This window comes from Priapulus caudatus, unplaced genomic scaffold (genome assembly GCF_000485595.1).
Source record: "Priapulus caudatus unplaced genomic scaffold, Priapulus_caudatus-5.0.1 Scaffold410, whole genome shotgun sequence".
Lineage (NCBI taxonomy): Eukaryota > Metazoa > Priapulida > Priapulimorpha > Priapulimorphida > Priapulidae > Priapulus > Priapulus caudatus.
In genome coordinates this window covers 94,595-110,154 of record NW_014577471.1, presented here as the reverse complement: position 1 = coordinate 110,154, position 15,560 = coordinate 94,595, and the positions used below count along the sequence as shown (strand labels likewise).

Below are 15,560 nucleotides of genomic sequence, written 5' to 3'. Positions count from 1 at the left end.
ATTAACATTCCATGAATTTAATTTCGCTATCTGGCATGGCGATTACATACTATACATAAAAAACTTATAGGATGAGGGTTATGAACTGTTCAAAGGTAATAATAGCTCATGTTATTGACCTATGGCCATAATAACTGCATAGACTAGACAAATGCTAACTAGTATATAGAGTTGCCCTTGGTCTCTTAGCTTATCCCACTACTCACAGTCCCCTAGTAATTGTATTATTATTTACTCCGTTTAATGTGAATAACAAAAACAATATATGGCCAGGCTTGTTTGGGCAACATAGTTTTTGTGGACCTTAAAAATCAATATCGTTGACCTCCGTCTCTGCAACAAACTTTCCTCAGTCTGTGTTTTCTTATAGTATCCATGTTTCTATCACAATTGTGCAATAATTGTATATTATACAGGCTTCCTGTTGAACGTCACCGAAAAGGATAAAAGCCAAGATGCCAAAAGGACGGGCGCTCACTAGTTACCGACTTCCTCACAGGGGACGCCACCGTAGATGAATATTTAAAGTCTGTAGCTCTGCAGGCTCGTGATTATGATCCGTTCCAGTTGCTGCTGCTGGAAAATTCCACGTAATTAATGTTCTTATCCTATATATCATTTTATTTGATGACTCAAGTTTGCCATCTAGCGGTGGCATAAAGCACTTTATAGTCCTTACACCACAAACTTTCATATACATGCTTACAGATTTTACGTACAGAAATTACATATTCATAAATTTCATATGGTAGAATCTTGAAGAACTCTATAGACTAATAATATAAAATTATATAGTAATGAGTTAGCCGTCCTCCAGCTGGTGCTTGGTCGTTTAAAGTAGCCGGATACTAATAGCGATCCATGTTCTGTCCATAGGTTAGTTGGAGTCTCAAAATAGTTTACACTACTTACAGCTATCATCCATACCTGAGTCCAATGTTTCATTAGCTCTTAGAATACAGAGTACGCAAACCTTAATTACCTCGCTACTATATCCAGGGAGGAGGACTATATACCCGCTCTGTTCAATGGTAACTTACTTGGTGAAACATGGTGTAAGTTAACCGTCGATCTGGAGTACTTAAGATCCTCGTGCATGTTAGGATTTGACCTGCATTCGAGTGCTTTTCCATTTAAGACGGCTTTTATAGGTAGCAAAGCGTAGTCACGCGTGTCATGCCTTAGTACAGCCGCGCGAGAGCCAAAGCACTCTGCGGATTTGGCTGTGCTAAAGAATTATTTAATGTCGGCACGGACGTGTATCGATGCGCACATGATAACTTTTATCGCCCCAAGCTTTTCAGGGCGCGGCCGACAAATAACCGTAATCATCAGGCCACCACAGCATCTAATTCCCGTAATGCAATCGCTTGCAGCGCCGGGCGCCGGGGACCCCGGACGATTAAGCAGAAGGCCGATTAGCTAACTTCACATTCGCCCTTTTAGGAACGCTGCTGCCCGCCGAGTTGCTACACTGCGTACTCTGCCTGGCTCCGTCCTGTTACCGGCTCCTACGGTCTCTGATTTTTTAAAGTTACGGCTTCTTCTGTCCGTTCTTTCTTCGTACAATCTTTTTCAAAAAAGATACCACTTCCTTATTTCTCTGAAACTACCACTCAACCCTCTCCCTGGTTTCCTCCTGCACCTTTTCTCTAGGAAAAGATAAAAAAAAATCAAATCTTTTTATTTCACTCCTTCAACCTCGATTCTACGGCACACAATCTTTCCCTTGCCATCCATAGCATTCCCCGACGCGTCATTACCATCCTGATTATCTGCATATCTGCGTCTAACAAAGGTGTCACTACGCACAACTTAAATGTTACGTTTATAACCGTAGCAACAGACCTCACATGAGCCCAGACGCTCTGCGGCTCTTGTTTGTAGTGCTAGGTATCTTCATATATATATCTTTGTTTTGTAACCACTTTTATAACTTATCCAACCTATTACCACTCGTTCGCCAGGCATGCCTCATTGAATGTCCGTGTAGCGAATCTGTAAGATCAGATTAGATTATGTGTTGATGCACAGGTTCCTACTGTGTGTGCAACAGTCGTGATCCAGCGAAACCTTGGAGGAAAGCTGAACATGCGCTGTCATCTTTCAGAGAGGTTGTCGATGAGTACAACTCGAGCCAGCACCGCGCTGCCTTGACCAGCTGCCTGCTGAACATCTTACGAGATGACACAAGGTAAGTAAGTAGGAGACGTGAGATGATGTCAGCGAATGCAAGAGGACATATGATTAAATAATTTCATCGGATCTCTAAAGTTTACATGCTAATAAAGTTTATCTCAGTTAGATCCAGAGTCTATCGGAGAGATGGACGAAAATTTCGTCAGTGCGTTATTTTTAACTTAATTTGGATCTAGCTGAGATAACCTTTATTAGCAAGAGGACATAATGGTGTAATCTAGGGTAGGGGCTTGGCTGTGTTCATGTCACAATCTATTGTGTCACAATGTATCGTGTCACGAGTATGGGGGCAGATCCAGGAATTATGAAATGTAAGGGGCTGGTGAATTCGGAGCACAGTGACATGGTGGGTGAGTAGCCGCCACGTTTTTTTTTTAAGTTGTACGCTGGTGGATTTACTGAACAAGGCTGGTGAAGTACTGTATTCTATTTTAACTGAAACAACTTTTTGACACATACTGGAAAATGTGTGAATAGGTGTTTTATTTTATTTTGAAGTAATTGAAATTCTAATTTAATTATTTCTCTATATTTTTCTCGATTGTGCAGTTTTTTATGAAATAATCCCTTTCAATATGAATATCACCACCTTACACATATACAAGTAGGCAGTTTTTTATCAAAATGATTCTGTTATTTGATCACGTGTTTATAAATCGTTACAATTCGCCACGGGTTGAGATTATTGCCAGCTATTTCACAAATGTGGGCTGTCTTGTCAGGAACCTTGAGAAGTGACTATACTTTGATCCATCAGTCTATTATAATAAGCTTACACTGCAACAGCCGTTGTTGTACTTTGCAGCCGACTGCCTGACCCCAACTTCGAGTCGTGTCAGAGCAAGCATGGAGTCACGGACATGCTAGCTCAGGAGAGATTAAGTGCGATATTTGTCAAGCTTCCTGTCTATGGCACCAGGTACTCTAGCTAGCAGCCAACTAGCTGCACAAGGTGGTTTCCATGGTAACAATCCATGGCAGCAGTACTTGGTAGCTTCATGTAGTAACCGCCCATAAGTTTTTTTTGGTAGGTATCCACTGTAGCTGTCCATGGTAGCTTCTCATAGTAGCTGGCTATGGTGGTTGCCCATGGTAACCATCCATGGTAGCTGCACGTGGTTGTGGAAACTGTAGCAAGTGGCATTCTAATTATCGCAGTATACTGGGATGTTGTAGTTGGTTCAGTTAGCTTTTAATTAATCTTACTGCTTCTTTTTGATTAGTATGTTAGCTCTTGAAACATTAGTTTCAATTCTGTTATGGAAAAAGTGTCGTTAGACATGTTCCTCGGCCTAAGTTAACACATCCATCCTCCTAACCAGTAGGTGGCACCACATGCCAGGCTATTACCCCATACAGACTACGAATTTGGTATGGTACCAAACTAGCGCGCATGTCTAAAGGCCCGCTTATGTCGGCCTTACGACCTAGTCGCCGACAAGATTTGAATATCGTACGTCAAAAACCGGCCAGATCGCCGATAAAATTATCGGCGACCAAACTCGACATGAGTTCTCTTACGATCGAAAATACGGTCGCCGACTGCGATCGCAGAGAATAGAACATGTTCTATTTCTATGCGGCTGTCGTGTATGTGAACACATTTGGGACTAACAGGGTTTACTAGAATCCCACCACTCCACCACAGAGTCACCGCAGTAGACGTTAGATGAGCGCAGATATATGGATGCAAAATGTACTGCATTGTAATCGGTGGTAGCGTGTCACTTGTTATGAAAATACCAATATATTTCCCATGGTAATATCGGTGTTGTCCACTGAGCCGTGCTGCTATCTAACATTTATAACCACTTTCTTACCACGAATGCCTCCCACGATATGCGGCAAAAGCAGGTTTGAACCACCACATCTCCTAGAACGTAAAGATAGTAAAACGTACCCTAGAATGTGATAACAAAATTGCCTGTCGCATAGTGTCACTGTCATTTGCTCACAACAAATTGTCAATCCGAATATGGCAGGAATTTTAAGCATTCCATGAATTTTAATTTCTCTATCTGGATTGCGATAATATATAATAAAAACTATTAGGGATGAGGGTTATTGAATGTTCAAAGTAATAATTGAGCTCATGTTTATTGACTTAATAAGGAGATCATCCCTAAGTCTTATGCCTAATAACTCATAGGTAGACAAATGCTAACTAGTATATAGAGTTGCCCTTGGTCTCTTAGCTTATCCCCACTACTCACAGTCCGCCCTAGTAATTGTATTATTATTTACTCCTGTTTATGTGAATAACAAAACAAATATAGCCGGGTTGTTTGGGCAACATAGTGTTTTGTGGACCTTAAAAATCAATATCGTTGACCTCCGGTCTCTGGCAACATAACTTTCCTCAGTCTGTGTTTTCTTATAGTCTCCATGTTTCTATCACAATCGTGCAATAATTGTATATTATACAGGCTTCCTGTTGAACGTCACCGAAAAGGATAAAAGCCAAGATGCAAAAGGACGGGGCTCACTAGTTACCGACTTCCTCACAGGGGACGCCACCGTAGATGAATATTTAAAGTCTGTAGCTCTGCAGGCTCGTGATTATGATCCGTTCCAGTTGCTGCTGCTGGAAAATTCCACGTAATGTTCTTATCCTATATATCATTTTATTTTGATGACTCAAGTTTGCCATCTAGCGGTGGCATAAAGCACTTTATAGTCCTTTACACACAAACTTTCATTACATGCTTACAGATTTACGTACAGAAATTACATATTCATAAATTTCATATGGTAGAATCTTGAAGAACTCTATAGACTAATAATATAAAATTATATAGTAATGAGTTAGCCATCCTCCCACCTGGTGCTTGGTCAGTGTCGGATACTAATAGCGATCCCATGTTCTGTCAATAGGTTAGGTTGGAATTGTTCCTACTTTCACAAGCTTCATCATACTGATCCAGTCAGCTTAGAACCAGGTATGCAAATAATGTTCATGGTAACTACTTGGTAACATGTGTAGTTAACGTTCAGGTACTTAGATTGTGCATGTGCATGTGCATGTGTTTGTGCTTGTGCTTTTTTAGTTTGTGGTAGGATCTTCTTAGTAGAATAACGTTTTAAGTAGAAACTCGTCACACGTCGTCTTTCCCGTAGAAAGTGACTCACTGTGTATCCAAACAATTAGTAGCTATATAAACACTCTAGGTCGTAAACATTGAAAAATGGTGCAAGCATTTTTAGCTCATCTGAAACAAATGATAAGCTATATGAAGGCGCTCGTGCACTCTACTGGACCAACGACGCCTATGTCGTTGCGCTGGCTACGGAAAATTCCAACGTAACTTAATGGTCTCTATCACCATAATATCATTTTAGTTGCTGACTCAAGTTTGCCATTTCTGCCAGTGGCATAAGCACTTATAGTCCTTACAACACAAACTTCTATAGACATGCTTACAGATTTACCTACATGAAATTACATATTCACTGAAATTTCATATGGTGACCAATCTGTCAAGAACTGCTATAGACTAATAATATAAAAAGTTATAGTAGTAACTGAAGTTAGCCGTCCTCCAGCTGTGCTTGGTGACATTTAAAGTCAGGCACGATACTAAATAGCGATCCATGTTCCTGTCCATAGGTAGGTATTTGGAAATTGTTCACCACCATTGACCACAAGCTTCATCATACTGCCGACTCCCGAGTCAGGGCCTGCCCCTCTAATAACCAGTATGCAAATAAATGTTCCATGGGTAACTGACTTTGGTAACATGTGTACCATTGTAAGGTTCCTGCGTACTCTACGATTGCTGCAGTGCTGTTTGTTGGACTGCTGCTTTTTTAGTTTATGGAGGATCTTCTTAGTAGGACATTACGTTTGCTCAAAGTCAGAAATCCGCTCACCCACTGTCACAATCCATTCACCCACCTGCCTGCCGGAAAGTGACATCACTGTGTAATCACCAGCAATATTTAGCCTTAGTTACGACCATTGCCATCTGGCCAACACTCTAGGTCGTAAACATCCGAAACAATGTCGACAGCATCTAATCAACGGACTCATCTAAGGCCTTATTTACACGATGCGGTCCTAACGTACGGTCCAGGATGCCTAAGTTCGAGAAGTCTGAACCAGCGAATCGGACGCGCTAGGACGTCAACGGTGATCTGTTTACACGGTAAGTTTTGGACGTACGTCCAGGAGCTGACCATGCCGATGCGGGTTCTGACGCACCTTCTGGACGAGTCGCCGAAGTCGGAGCTGTCGTCCCGCCACCCCGTGTCGGCCATGAGTGTACTGCATCTGCGCAGGAAGGCCGCTCTCATTGTTCTCTGCGAGCGGAAGAGAGAAAGGAGACTAGGAGTCGAGACGGGAAAAAGAGATAGGAGTGAGGCGGAAGAGAAGAAACGAAGAGTGAGATGGAGAGAAGAGACGGAGTGAGCGAGAGAGAAGAAACGGGCGTGAGGCGGAGAGAGCAGAGACGCCGAGTGAGGCGGAGAGAGAATAGACAAGAGTGAGGCGAGAGAGAAGAGACAGAGGAGTGAGGCGGAGAGAGAAGAGACGAGGAGTGAGACGGAGAGAGAAGAGACGAGGAGTGAGGCGGAGAGAGAAGAGATGAGGAGTGAGGCGGAGAGAAAGAGACGAGAGTCGGCGGAGAGAGAAGAGACGAGGATAGAGACGAAGAGAGAAGAGAACGAGGAGTGGAGCGGAGGAGAGAAGATGATAGGAGTGAGCGGAGAGAGAAAGACGAGGAGTGAGGCGGAAGAGAGAAGAGCACGAGAGTGAGCGGAGAGAGAAGAGACGAAGAGTGAGATGGAGAGAAAGACGCCGAAGTGAGGCGGCAGATGAGAAGAGACGAGGAGTGAGCGGAAGAGAGAGACACGGAGTAGGCGGAGAGAGAAAGATCCGAGGAGTGCGGCGGAGAGAGAAGGACGAGGAGTGAGCGGCAGAGAGAAGAGACGAGAGTGAGGCGGAAAGAAGAGACGAGGAGTGAGAGCGGAGAGAGAAGAGATGACGGAAGTGAGGCAAGAGAGAGAGAAAGAGACGAGGAGTGAGGCGAAGAGAATGAGCCGAAGAGGTGAGGCGGAGTAGAGAGAGACGAAGAGTGAGATGAGAGAAAGATGCGAGGAGTGAGCGGGAGAGAAGAAGAGAACGAAGTGAGTGAGGGCGAGAGAGAAGAGACGAGGAGTGAGCGGAGAAGAGAAGAGACGAGAGTGAGGCGGAGAGAGAAAGACGAGGAGTGAAGGCGGAGAGAGAAGAGACGAGGATGAGGCGGAGAGAGCCAGCGAGGAGTGAGCGGAGAGAGAAAGATGAGGAGCTGATGGCGGAGAGCAGAAGAGACGAGGAGGAGACGGAGAGAGAATAGACGAGGAGTGATGGCGGAGAGAGAAGCGATGAGGAGTGAGTGCGAGAGAGAAGAGACGAGGAGTGGGCGAAGAGAGAAGAGACGAGATGAGGCGAGAGAGAAAGACCGAAGAGTGAGATGGGAGAAGATTAACGAGGAGTGAGGCGGAGAGAGAAGGAGACGAGTGAGGCGGAGAGAGAAGAGACGAGGAGTGAGGCGGAGAGAGAAGAGACGAGGAGTGAGGCGGAGAGAAGCAAGAGACGAGAGTGAGGGGAGAGAGAAGCGACGAGGAGTGAGCGGAGAGAGAATAGACCGAGGAGTGAGGCCGGAGAGAGAAAGACGAGGAGTGAGCGCGGAGAGAGATAGCGGGAGACGAAGAGTGAGGCGGAGAGAGAAGAGACGAGGAGTGAGGCGGAGAGAGAAGAGACGAGGAGTGAGGCGGAGAGAGAAGAGACGAGGAGTGAGGCGGAGAGAGAAGAGACGAGGAGTGAGGCGGAGAGAGAAGAGACGAGGAGTGAGGCGGAGAGAGAAGAGACGACGGATGAGGCGGAGAGAGAAGATACGAGATGAGGCGCGAGAGAAGAGACGAGAGTGAGGCGAAGACGAAGAGATTAGGAGTGAGGCGGAGAGAGATACAGACAAGGAGTGAGGCGGAGAGAGCCAGAGACGAGGAGTGAGGCGGAGAGAGAAGTAGACGAGGAATGCGGCGAAGAGAATAGATCGAGGATGAGGCGGAGAGAGAAAGAGACGAGGAAGTGAGGCGAGAGAGAAGAGCGAGAGGAGGCGAGAGAGAAGAGACGAGCGAGTGAGGCGAGAGAGAAGAGACGAGGAGTGAAGGCGAGAGAGAAAAGACGAAGGAGTGAGGCGGAGAGAGAAGACGACGAGGAGTAGGCGGAGAAGAACGAGACGAGGAGTGAGGCGGAGAGAGAGAACGAGAGTGAGGCGGAGAGAGAAGAGACGAGGAGTGAGGCGGAGAGAGAAGAGACGAGGAGTGAGGCGGAGAGAGAAGAGCCGAGAGTGAGCGGAAAGAGAAGAGACGAGAGGAGACGGAGAAGAGAAAAGACGAGAGTAGGAGAGAGAGAAGAGACGAGGAGTGAGCGAGAGAGAAAGAACGAGGAGTGAGATGGATGAGAAGAAGAGACGAGGAGTGCGGCGAGAGAGCAAGAGACGAGGAGTGAGGCGGAGAGAGAAGAGACGAAGTGAGGCGGAGAGAGAAGAGACGAGGAGTGAGGAGAGAGAGAGACGAAGAGCAGAGTAGAGAAAGGGTGAGGCGAGAGAGAAGAGACGAGGAGTGAGGTGAGAGAGAAGAGACGACGAGTAGCGGCGAGAGAGAAATACGAAGTGAGGCGGAGAAGAGGAAGAGACGAGAGGAGCGGAGAGAGAAAGAGACAGGAGTGAGGTTCGGAGAGAGAAAACAAGAAGAGAGAAGAAGAGTGAGCGGAGAGAGAAGAGGCGAGGAGTGAGGTGAAGAGAAAGACAGGAAGTGAGGGAGAGAGAAGAGACGAGAGTGAGGCGGAGAGAGAATAGACGAGGGTGATCGAGAGAGAAGAGACGAGGAGTGAGGCGAGAGAGAAGGAGACGAGAGAGTGAGGCGGAGGAGCGAAGAACGCGGAGTGAGCGCAGAGATGAAAGAACGAGGAGAAGAGAGAAGGAGTGAGGCGGAGAGAGCATGAGACGAGGAGTGAGGCGGAGAGAGAAGAGACGAGATGAGCGGAGAAAAGAGACGAGAGTGAGGCGGAGAGAGAAGAGACGAGGAGTGAGCGAGAGAGAAGAGCCGAGGAGTGAATGAAGAAGAGAGCGAGGATGAGGCCGGAGAGAGCAGAGATCGAAGAGTGAGGCGGAGAGATGATACGACGTAGGAGTGAGGGGGAGAGAGAGACGGGTGTGAGGCGGAGAGAGAAGAACGAAAGTGAGATAGAGAGAAAGACGAGGAGTGAGGCGGAGAAGAGAAAGACGAGGAGTGAAGCGGAGAGAGGAAGAAAGACGAAGGAGTGAGTGCGGAGAGAGAAGAGACGAGGTGTGAGGCGGAGGAGAAGAGACGAGAGTGAGGCGGCGAGAGACGAGACGAGGAGTGAGGCGGAGAGCCAGAAGAGACAGGAGTGAAGGCGAGAGAGAAGAAGACGAGAGTGAGCGGAGAGAGAAGAGACGAGGCGTGAGCGGAGAAGAGAAGAGACGAGGTGTGAGGCGGAGAGAAAGAGACGAGGAGTGAAGAGTGGAGAGAGAATAGACGAGGGCGTGAGGCGGAGCAAGAATAACCGAGGGAGTGAGGCGGACGAGAGAAGAGACGAGATGAGGCGGAGAAAACGACGAGGAGTGATGCGAGAGAGAAGAGACGAGTGTAGGCGAGAAAAAGACGAAGGAGTGAGGCGCGAGAGAAGAGACGAGGTGTGAGCGGAGAGAGAAGAGACGGAGTGAGGCGAACAGAGAAGAGACAGGGCAGTGAGGCGGAGAAGAAGAGACGAGGAGTGAGACTCCTCAACACAACAGCTGACACTGACGAACAATATAGTAGATTAGTGTGTGGTGTGTTGTGTTGTGTGTGTGTGTGTGCGGTGTGCTGGGTGTGCGTGTGCGGTGTGCCGTGTTGCGGCGTGGCGTACTGCTGTGGCGTGTGCGTGTGTGTGTGTATGTGGCGTGTGTGTGGGGGCGTGTGCGGCGTACCGCCACCACAGCACCGTCAGAGCAGAGCACGCACTCATCGCATGTGTGTTGTGGTCGGTGTGCGTGCGTGCGTGCGGTGCGTATGGCGACGCGCACGTAACGACCTCGGGGAGAGCGGCGTGCTGCTGCCTGGACATTTTACAGTGCGCTTGTGGTCCATGCACACACACACACACCCACCAGCACACACAGCACACAACGTACACCACACACACACACCGACTACAACAAACGGCATGCAGCGGTGCACACACACAAACACACACACACAGACACAACACACACGGTCACGCACACACACACACACACACCCACGCACACACACGCACACACCCAGACGTACACAGCACCCAAGCACGCACCCCACACACAACGCAGCACGGCGCACCACACACACACACATACACACACACAAGCGACCACGGCGCACGCGCACCACACACGCCGCGCGCGCATCACGCACGCCACACACGCACACACGCACCGGCGCACACACAGACACGCACACAACACGCGCACACGTACTTTATGGTATTGATGGAACATCCCATAGTAATGATTCTCTCGATACAACTACTGTTCATGCGCGAGAGACGCTGAGCCAAGCACGTGACCCAGAATCTCGGCCGCACCTGATTGGTCGGGCTTCTTGCGTCCTGGTTAGAATGTCGGCGACTGAAATTAGAACAGCCGTTCCTGCTGCATCCGCTGTACATCGCAACGGGTCTAAAATGGTGCTCGTACCGCATAGGTTTACACTAGGTGCGTTGTTGACGTATGCGTCTGACGTACTCTAGAACGGACGTCCAAAACGCATCGGTAAATAGGCCTTGACATAGTCAGTATGCCAGCTTGTAGAATCGCATGAGCGTCCTTCCGGTCGTCCGTCACAGTCGGGCAACAATCTTAACGCGTTCGACGCGTACGGTCAAGATATTCGGGACGTGGGGTAAATCGAAACGAGTTGGGATGTCGAAGCTGGGGGTCAAAGGTCAAAGGTCAAGAAGGTGTAAAAGAAGGGGAACATTCACTCCTAACTTAAGGTATAGGGAGGAAATGCAGAATTGCGGCCACAAATTAAACGGCCTGCGACCTAGGCTCGTGATAGTCGGTGTAGTAGCATCATGGTAGGAAAAGCCATCACGTGGCGCGAAATGGAGGTGACCAGGTCAAGGTCAATGGGCACAGGGCAGATTTTAGACATTTTCTGAGGACATGGTCTGACGGAGCGATTGAAAAACTTTTTTGTTTCAGCGGTGACCTAGCATTTTTATGGCATTTATTGAAAAGACGCATGAATTCGTTCTGCGTGACATGCGAAGAGTAGTGTCAGATAACTTTTGACCCCTAGAGGAGGTTTAAACATGGATTTGTTGACGGTCTGTTAGAAAGAATTGTGACTGCCGGTGTTTGCTAGTAGAATCTATACTCTGCCTGGATGTATGAGGCTACAAGTCACAGTGAAATTTCAAAAGCTAAATTGGTTAAAGAAGGTTATGCTCACTTAAATGTATAATTTCTATTATAGACTGTCATCGATCGCCACGCCTCATCGTTAAATCGCGATGGGTGTTGCGTCGCGATATCGATTCGAAATAAATCGAATAAATAGCCGATCGATTTTTTTTTTTTTTTTTTTATGTTTTTTTTTTCAAAAATGTAGCCAGCCGTAAGCATCGGAGCATTATTGACTGAGCGCCGGCCATTTATACGGAAGTTAGCGCAGGCGCATGCATACAGAGACAATCATAACTGTGGTGTTCTATTGTCTCTTGGGCGTATCCTGGTCTCCACTGATCCTCTAATAATACAAATCTGTCTACCGTAAAAGCCATGTCTGCTGCTTCGCCATCTCGGCCGCGACGCGCAGTCAATCTGGGTTGCATTCAATAAATATATACTTCGCCATGTGTATTTTAAGCGCACAGCGATGGTATAAACATGAACATAGTTATCATCAAGTAGAACCAATACATGAGTTTACTTAGCTTTCACGGCTCATGTTTTATTACATAATTATTAAATCGGAATCGGATTCGCATCGGCATCGAAATATCGAAAAAAAAAATATCAATAATCGAATCGAAATAATTTGATCCAATGACAGCCCTTAATCTTCTATGGCATTTGTACTGTCAGTGTGCCAATGCGGTTAATATGCACTGCCAGTGGCCACTGCCAGTGCATGTGTGTATGATAGGTATGGTGTAGTTTTTGCCTGCCGTTAATTAGTACAGGTGGCAGCTCTCTATTGCAGCCTGTAGGAGGGTTAAACATGGATTTGTTTCTCAACTGCGTTGGGCGAGTACCTGTGGTTGTGGAACGCTCCAATTTTACAGTGAAATTCCACATCATAACTCTTACTTGAACAATGCTTACTTAGGAGATAATGAGATGAGATATATATGAGATTCTGTAGTGTACATTATGAATAGTTGGAATAGTCACTAGCACTCAAATAATTACCCAGGAGTGAGGCTGTGGATTTCCGCAGACTTATTTTCTCATCAAATTTTGGCACCAATATAGACGCAAATGTGTACGTTTTCTTGAGCTTATTCGGTCCACTAATCACTGGCATACCTTGTTTTGTTTTTTTTTAATAAGGGTTAGGGTCACAATGCACCATAAAAACATTAGTCTCAGGCACGCGATTTTGTATCAACGCCAATGGAATTTGGGAGTTATGCCAGAATGCGAAGGTTGCTGAATGATGTGTACGCAACTGCGTATCTGCATATCTGCGTCTAACAAAGGTGTCACTACGCACAACTTAAATGTTACTTTTATAACCGTAGCAACAGACCTCACATGAGCCCAGACGCTCTGCGCTCTTGTTTGTAGTGCCTAGGTATCTTCATATATATATCTTTGTTTTGTAACCACTTTTATAACTTAATCCAACCTATTACCACTCGTTCGCCAGGCATGCCTCATTGAATGTCCGTGTAGCGAATCTGTAAGATCAGATTAGATTATGTGTTGATGCACAGGTTCCTACTGTGTGTGCAACAATCCGTGATCCAGCGAAACCTTGAGGAAACGCTGAACATGCGCTGTCATCTTTCAGAGAGGTGTCGATGAGTACAACTCGAGCCAGCACCGCTGCCTTGACCAGCTGCCTGCTGAACATCTTACGAGATGACACAAGGTAAGTAAGTAGGAGACGTGAGATGATGTCAGCGAATGCAAGAGGACATATGATTAAATAATTTCATTGCGATCTCTAAAGTTTACATGCTAATAAGTTTATCTCAGTTAGATCCAGATTCTATCGGAGAGATTGGACGAAAATTTCGTCAGTGCGTTATTTTTAACTTAATTTGGATCTAGCTGAGATAACCTTTATTAGCAAGAGGACATAATGGTGTAATCTAGGGTAGGGGCTTGGCTGTGTTCATGTCACAATCTATTGTGTCACAATGTAACGTGTCACGAGTATGGGGGCAGATCCAGGAATTATGAAATGTAAGGGCTGGTGAATTCGGAGCACAGTGACATGGTGGGTGAGTAGCCGCCACGTTTTTTTTTTTAAGTTGTACGCTGGTGGATTACTGAACAAGGCTGGTGAAGTACTGTATCTATTTAATTGAAACAACTTTTTGACACATACTGGAAAATGTGTGAATAGGTGTTTTATTTTATTTTGAGTAATTGAAATTCTAATTTAATTATTTCTCTATATTTTCTCGATTGTGGCAGTTTTTTATGAAATAATCCCTTTCAATATGAATATCACCACCTTACACATATACAAGTAGGCAGTTTTTTATCAAAATGATTCTGTTATTTGATCACGTGTTTATAAATCGTTACAATTCGCCACGGGTTGAGATTATTGCCAGCTATTTCACAAATGTGGGCTGTCTTGTCAGGAACCTTGAGAAGTGACTATACTTTGATCCATCAGTCTATTATAATAAGCTTACACTGCAAACAGCCGTTGTTGTACTTTGGCAGCCGACTGCCTGACCCCACTTTCGAGTCGTGTCAGAGCAAAGCATGGAGTCACGGACATGCTGCTCAGGAGAGATTAAGTGCGATATTTGTCAAGCTTCCTGTCTATGGCACCAGGTACTCTAGCTAGCAGGCCAACTAGCTGCACAAGGTCGGTTTCCATGGTAACAATCCATGGCAGCAGTACTTGGTAGCTTCATGTAGTAACCGCCCATAAGTTTTTTTTGGTAGGTATCCACTGTAGCTGTCCATGGTAGCTTCTCATAGTAGCTGGCTATGGTGGTTGCCCATGGTAACCATCGCATGGTAGGCTGCACGTGGTTGTGGAAACTGTAGCAAGTGCATTCTAATTATCGGCAGTATACTGGGATGTTTGTAATTGGTTCAGTTAGCTTTAATTAATCTTACTGCTTCTTTTGTGATTAGTATGTTAGCTCTTGAAACATTAGTTTCAATTCTGTTATGGAAAAAAGTGTCGTTAGACATGTTCCTCGCCATAAGTTAAACACCATCCATCCTCCTAACCCAGTAGGTGGCACACACATGCCAGGCTATTACCCCATACAGACTACGAATTTGGTATGGTACCAACTAGCGCGCTGTCTAAAGGCCCGCTTATGTCGGCCTTACGACCTAGTCGCCGACAAGATTTGAATATCGTACGTCAAAAACCGGCCAGATCGCCGATAAAAACATCGCGACGCAAACTCGACATGAGTTCTCTTACGATCGAAAATACGGTCGCCGACTGCGATCGGCAGAGAATAGAACATGTTCTATTTCTATGGCGGCTGTCGGCGACAAATCGTGAGTGGCAGCCAATCACCGCAGCGTGTCGAGTCAAATGATATCAAAAGTCACGTGATTAATAAAATGGCAGCCTACACGCCACTCGTCAGCAGTTTACAGGAGGGATTATTGCACAAACTCTTTCTCAAATATATATTAAGTTTTCCGTATAATCACATAAAAAAAAATTCTGCAAATGCATATTAACGATGTTCAGAAAATTGAGAATAGATTTTACGAAGTTACATGATGTTTACTGGTAAGCGCCATTTTGTTGGTCACGTACGTCACTCGTTTGATGTAGACTGGTCCGGCGTCAAGCTTGCTCTGTTTGTGCTAAAGAACTCTTGTTGCTAGTACAAATACTGGGCCGCGAGCCCGTCTAGCGTTTGATGCAGAAACGCTAACGATGTGATCGGCGATTGGCAGCGTAGTCACTTCAAGTCGACATGAGTGTTGCTACGCTGCTAATCGGCGCTAAAGTAGTCGCCGATAGTAAAATCGTAGACCGACCTGAGCGGGCCTTAACACGCCATTAAAAATTGCAGTGTGTACACGCTATCCCGCTCCAATATGCGCTGGCCTGCTCAAAGTTCAGCCACCCCCTTACGATAGCAGTGGCTATCTGGTGCGCACCAATTA

At 46.1% G+C, this 15,560-nt stretch overlaps 1 protein-coding gene across 1 annotated transcript in view; it reads left to right on the top strand.

The window, feature by feature from the left end:
- Positions 1-15,560, top strand: part of LOC106810093 (transport and Golgi organization protein 2 homolog) — a 41,310-nt gene that overhangs the window by 6,175 nt on the left and 19,575 nt on the right. The window contains exons 4-5 of the mRNA XM_014813366.1: positions 4,626-4,797; positions 5,074-5,138. Of these exons, the coding sequence (XP_014668852.1) occupies positions 4,626-4,797; positions 5,074-5,138 (237 nt within the window). The remainder of the gene's footprint in view (positions 1-4,625; positions 4,798-5,073; positions 5,139-15,560) is intronic.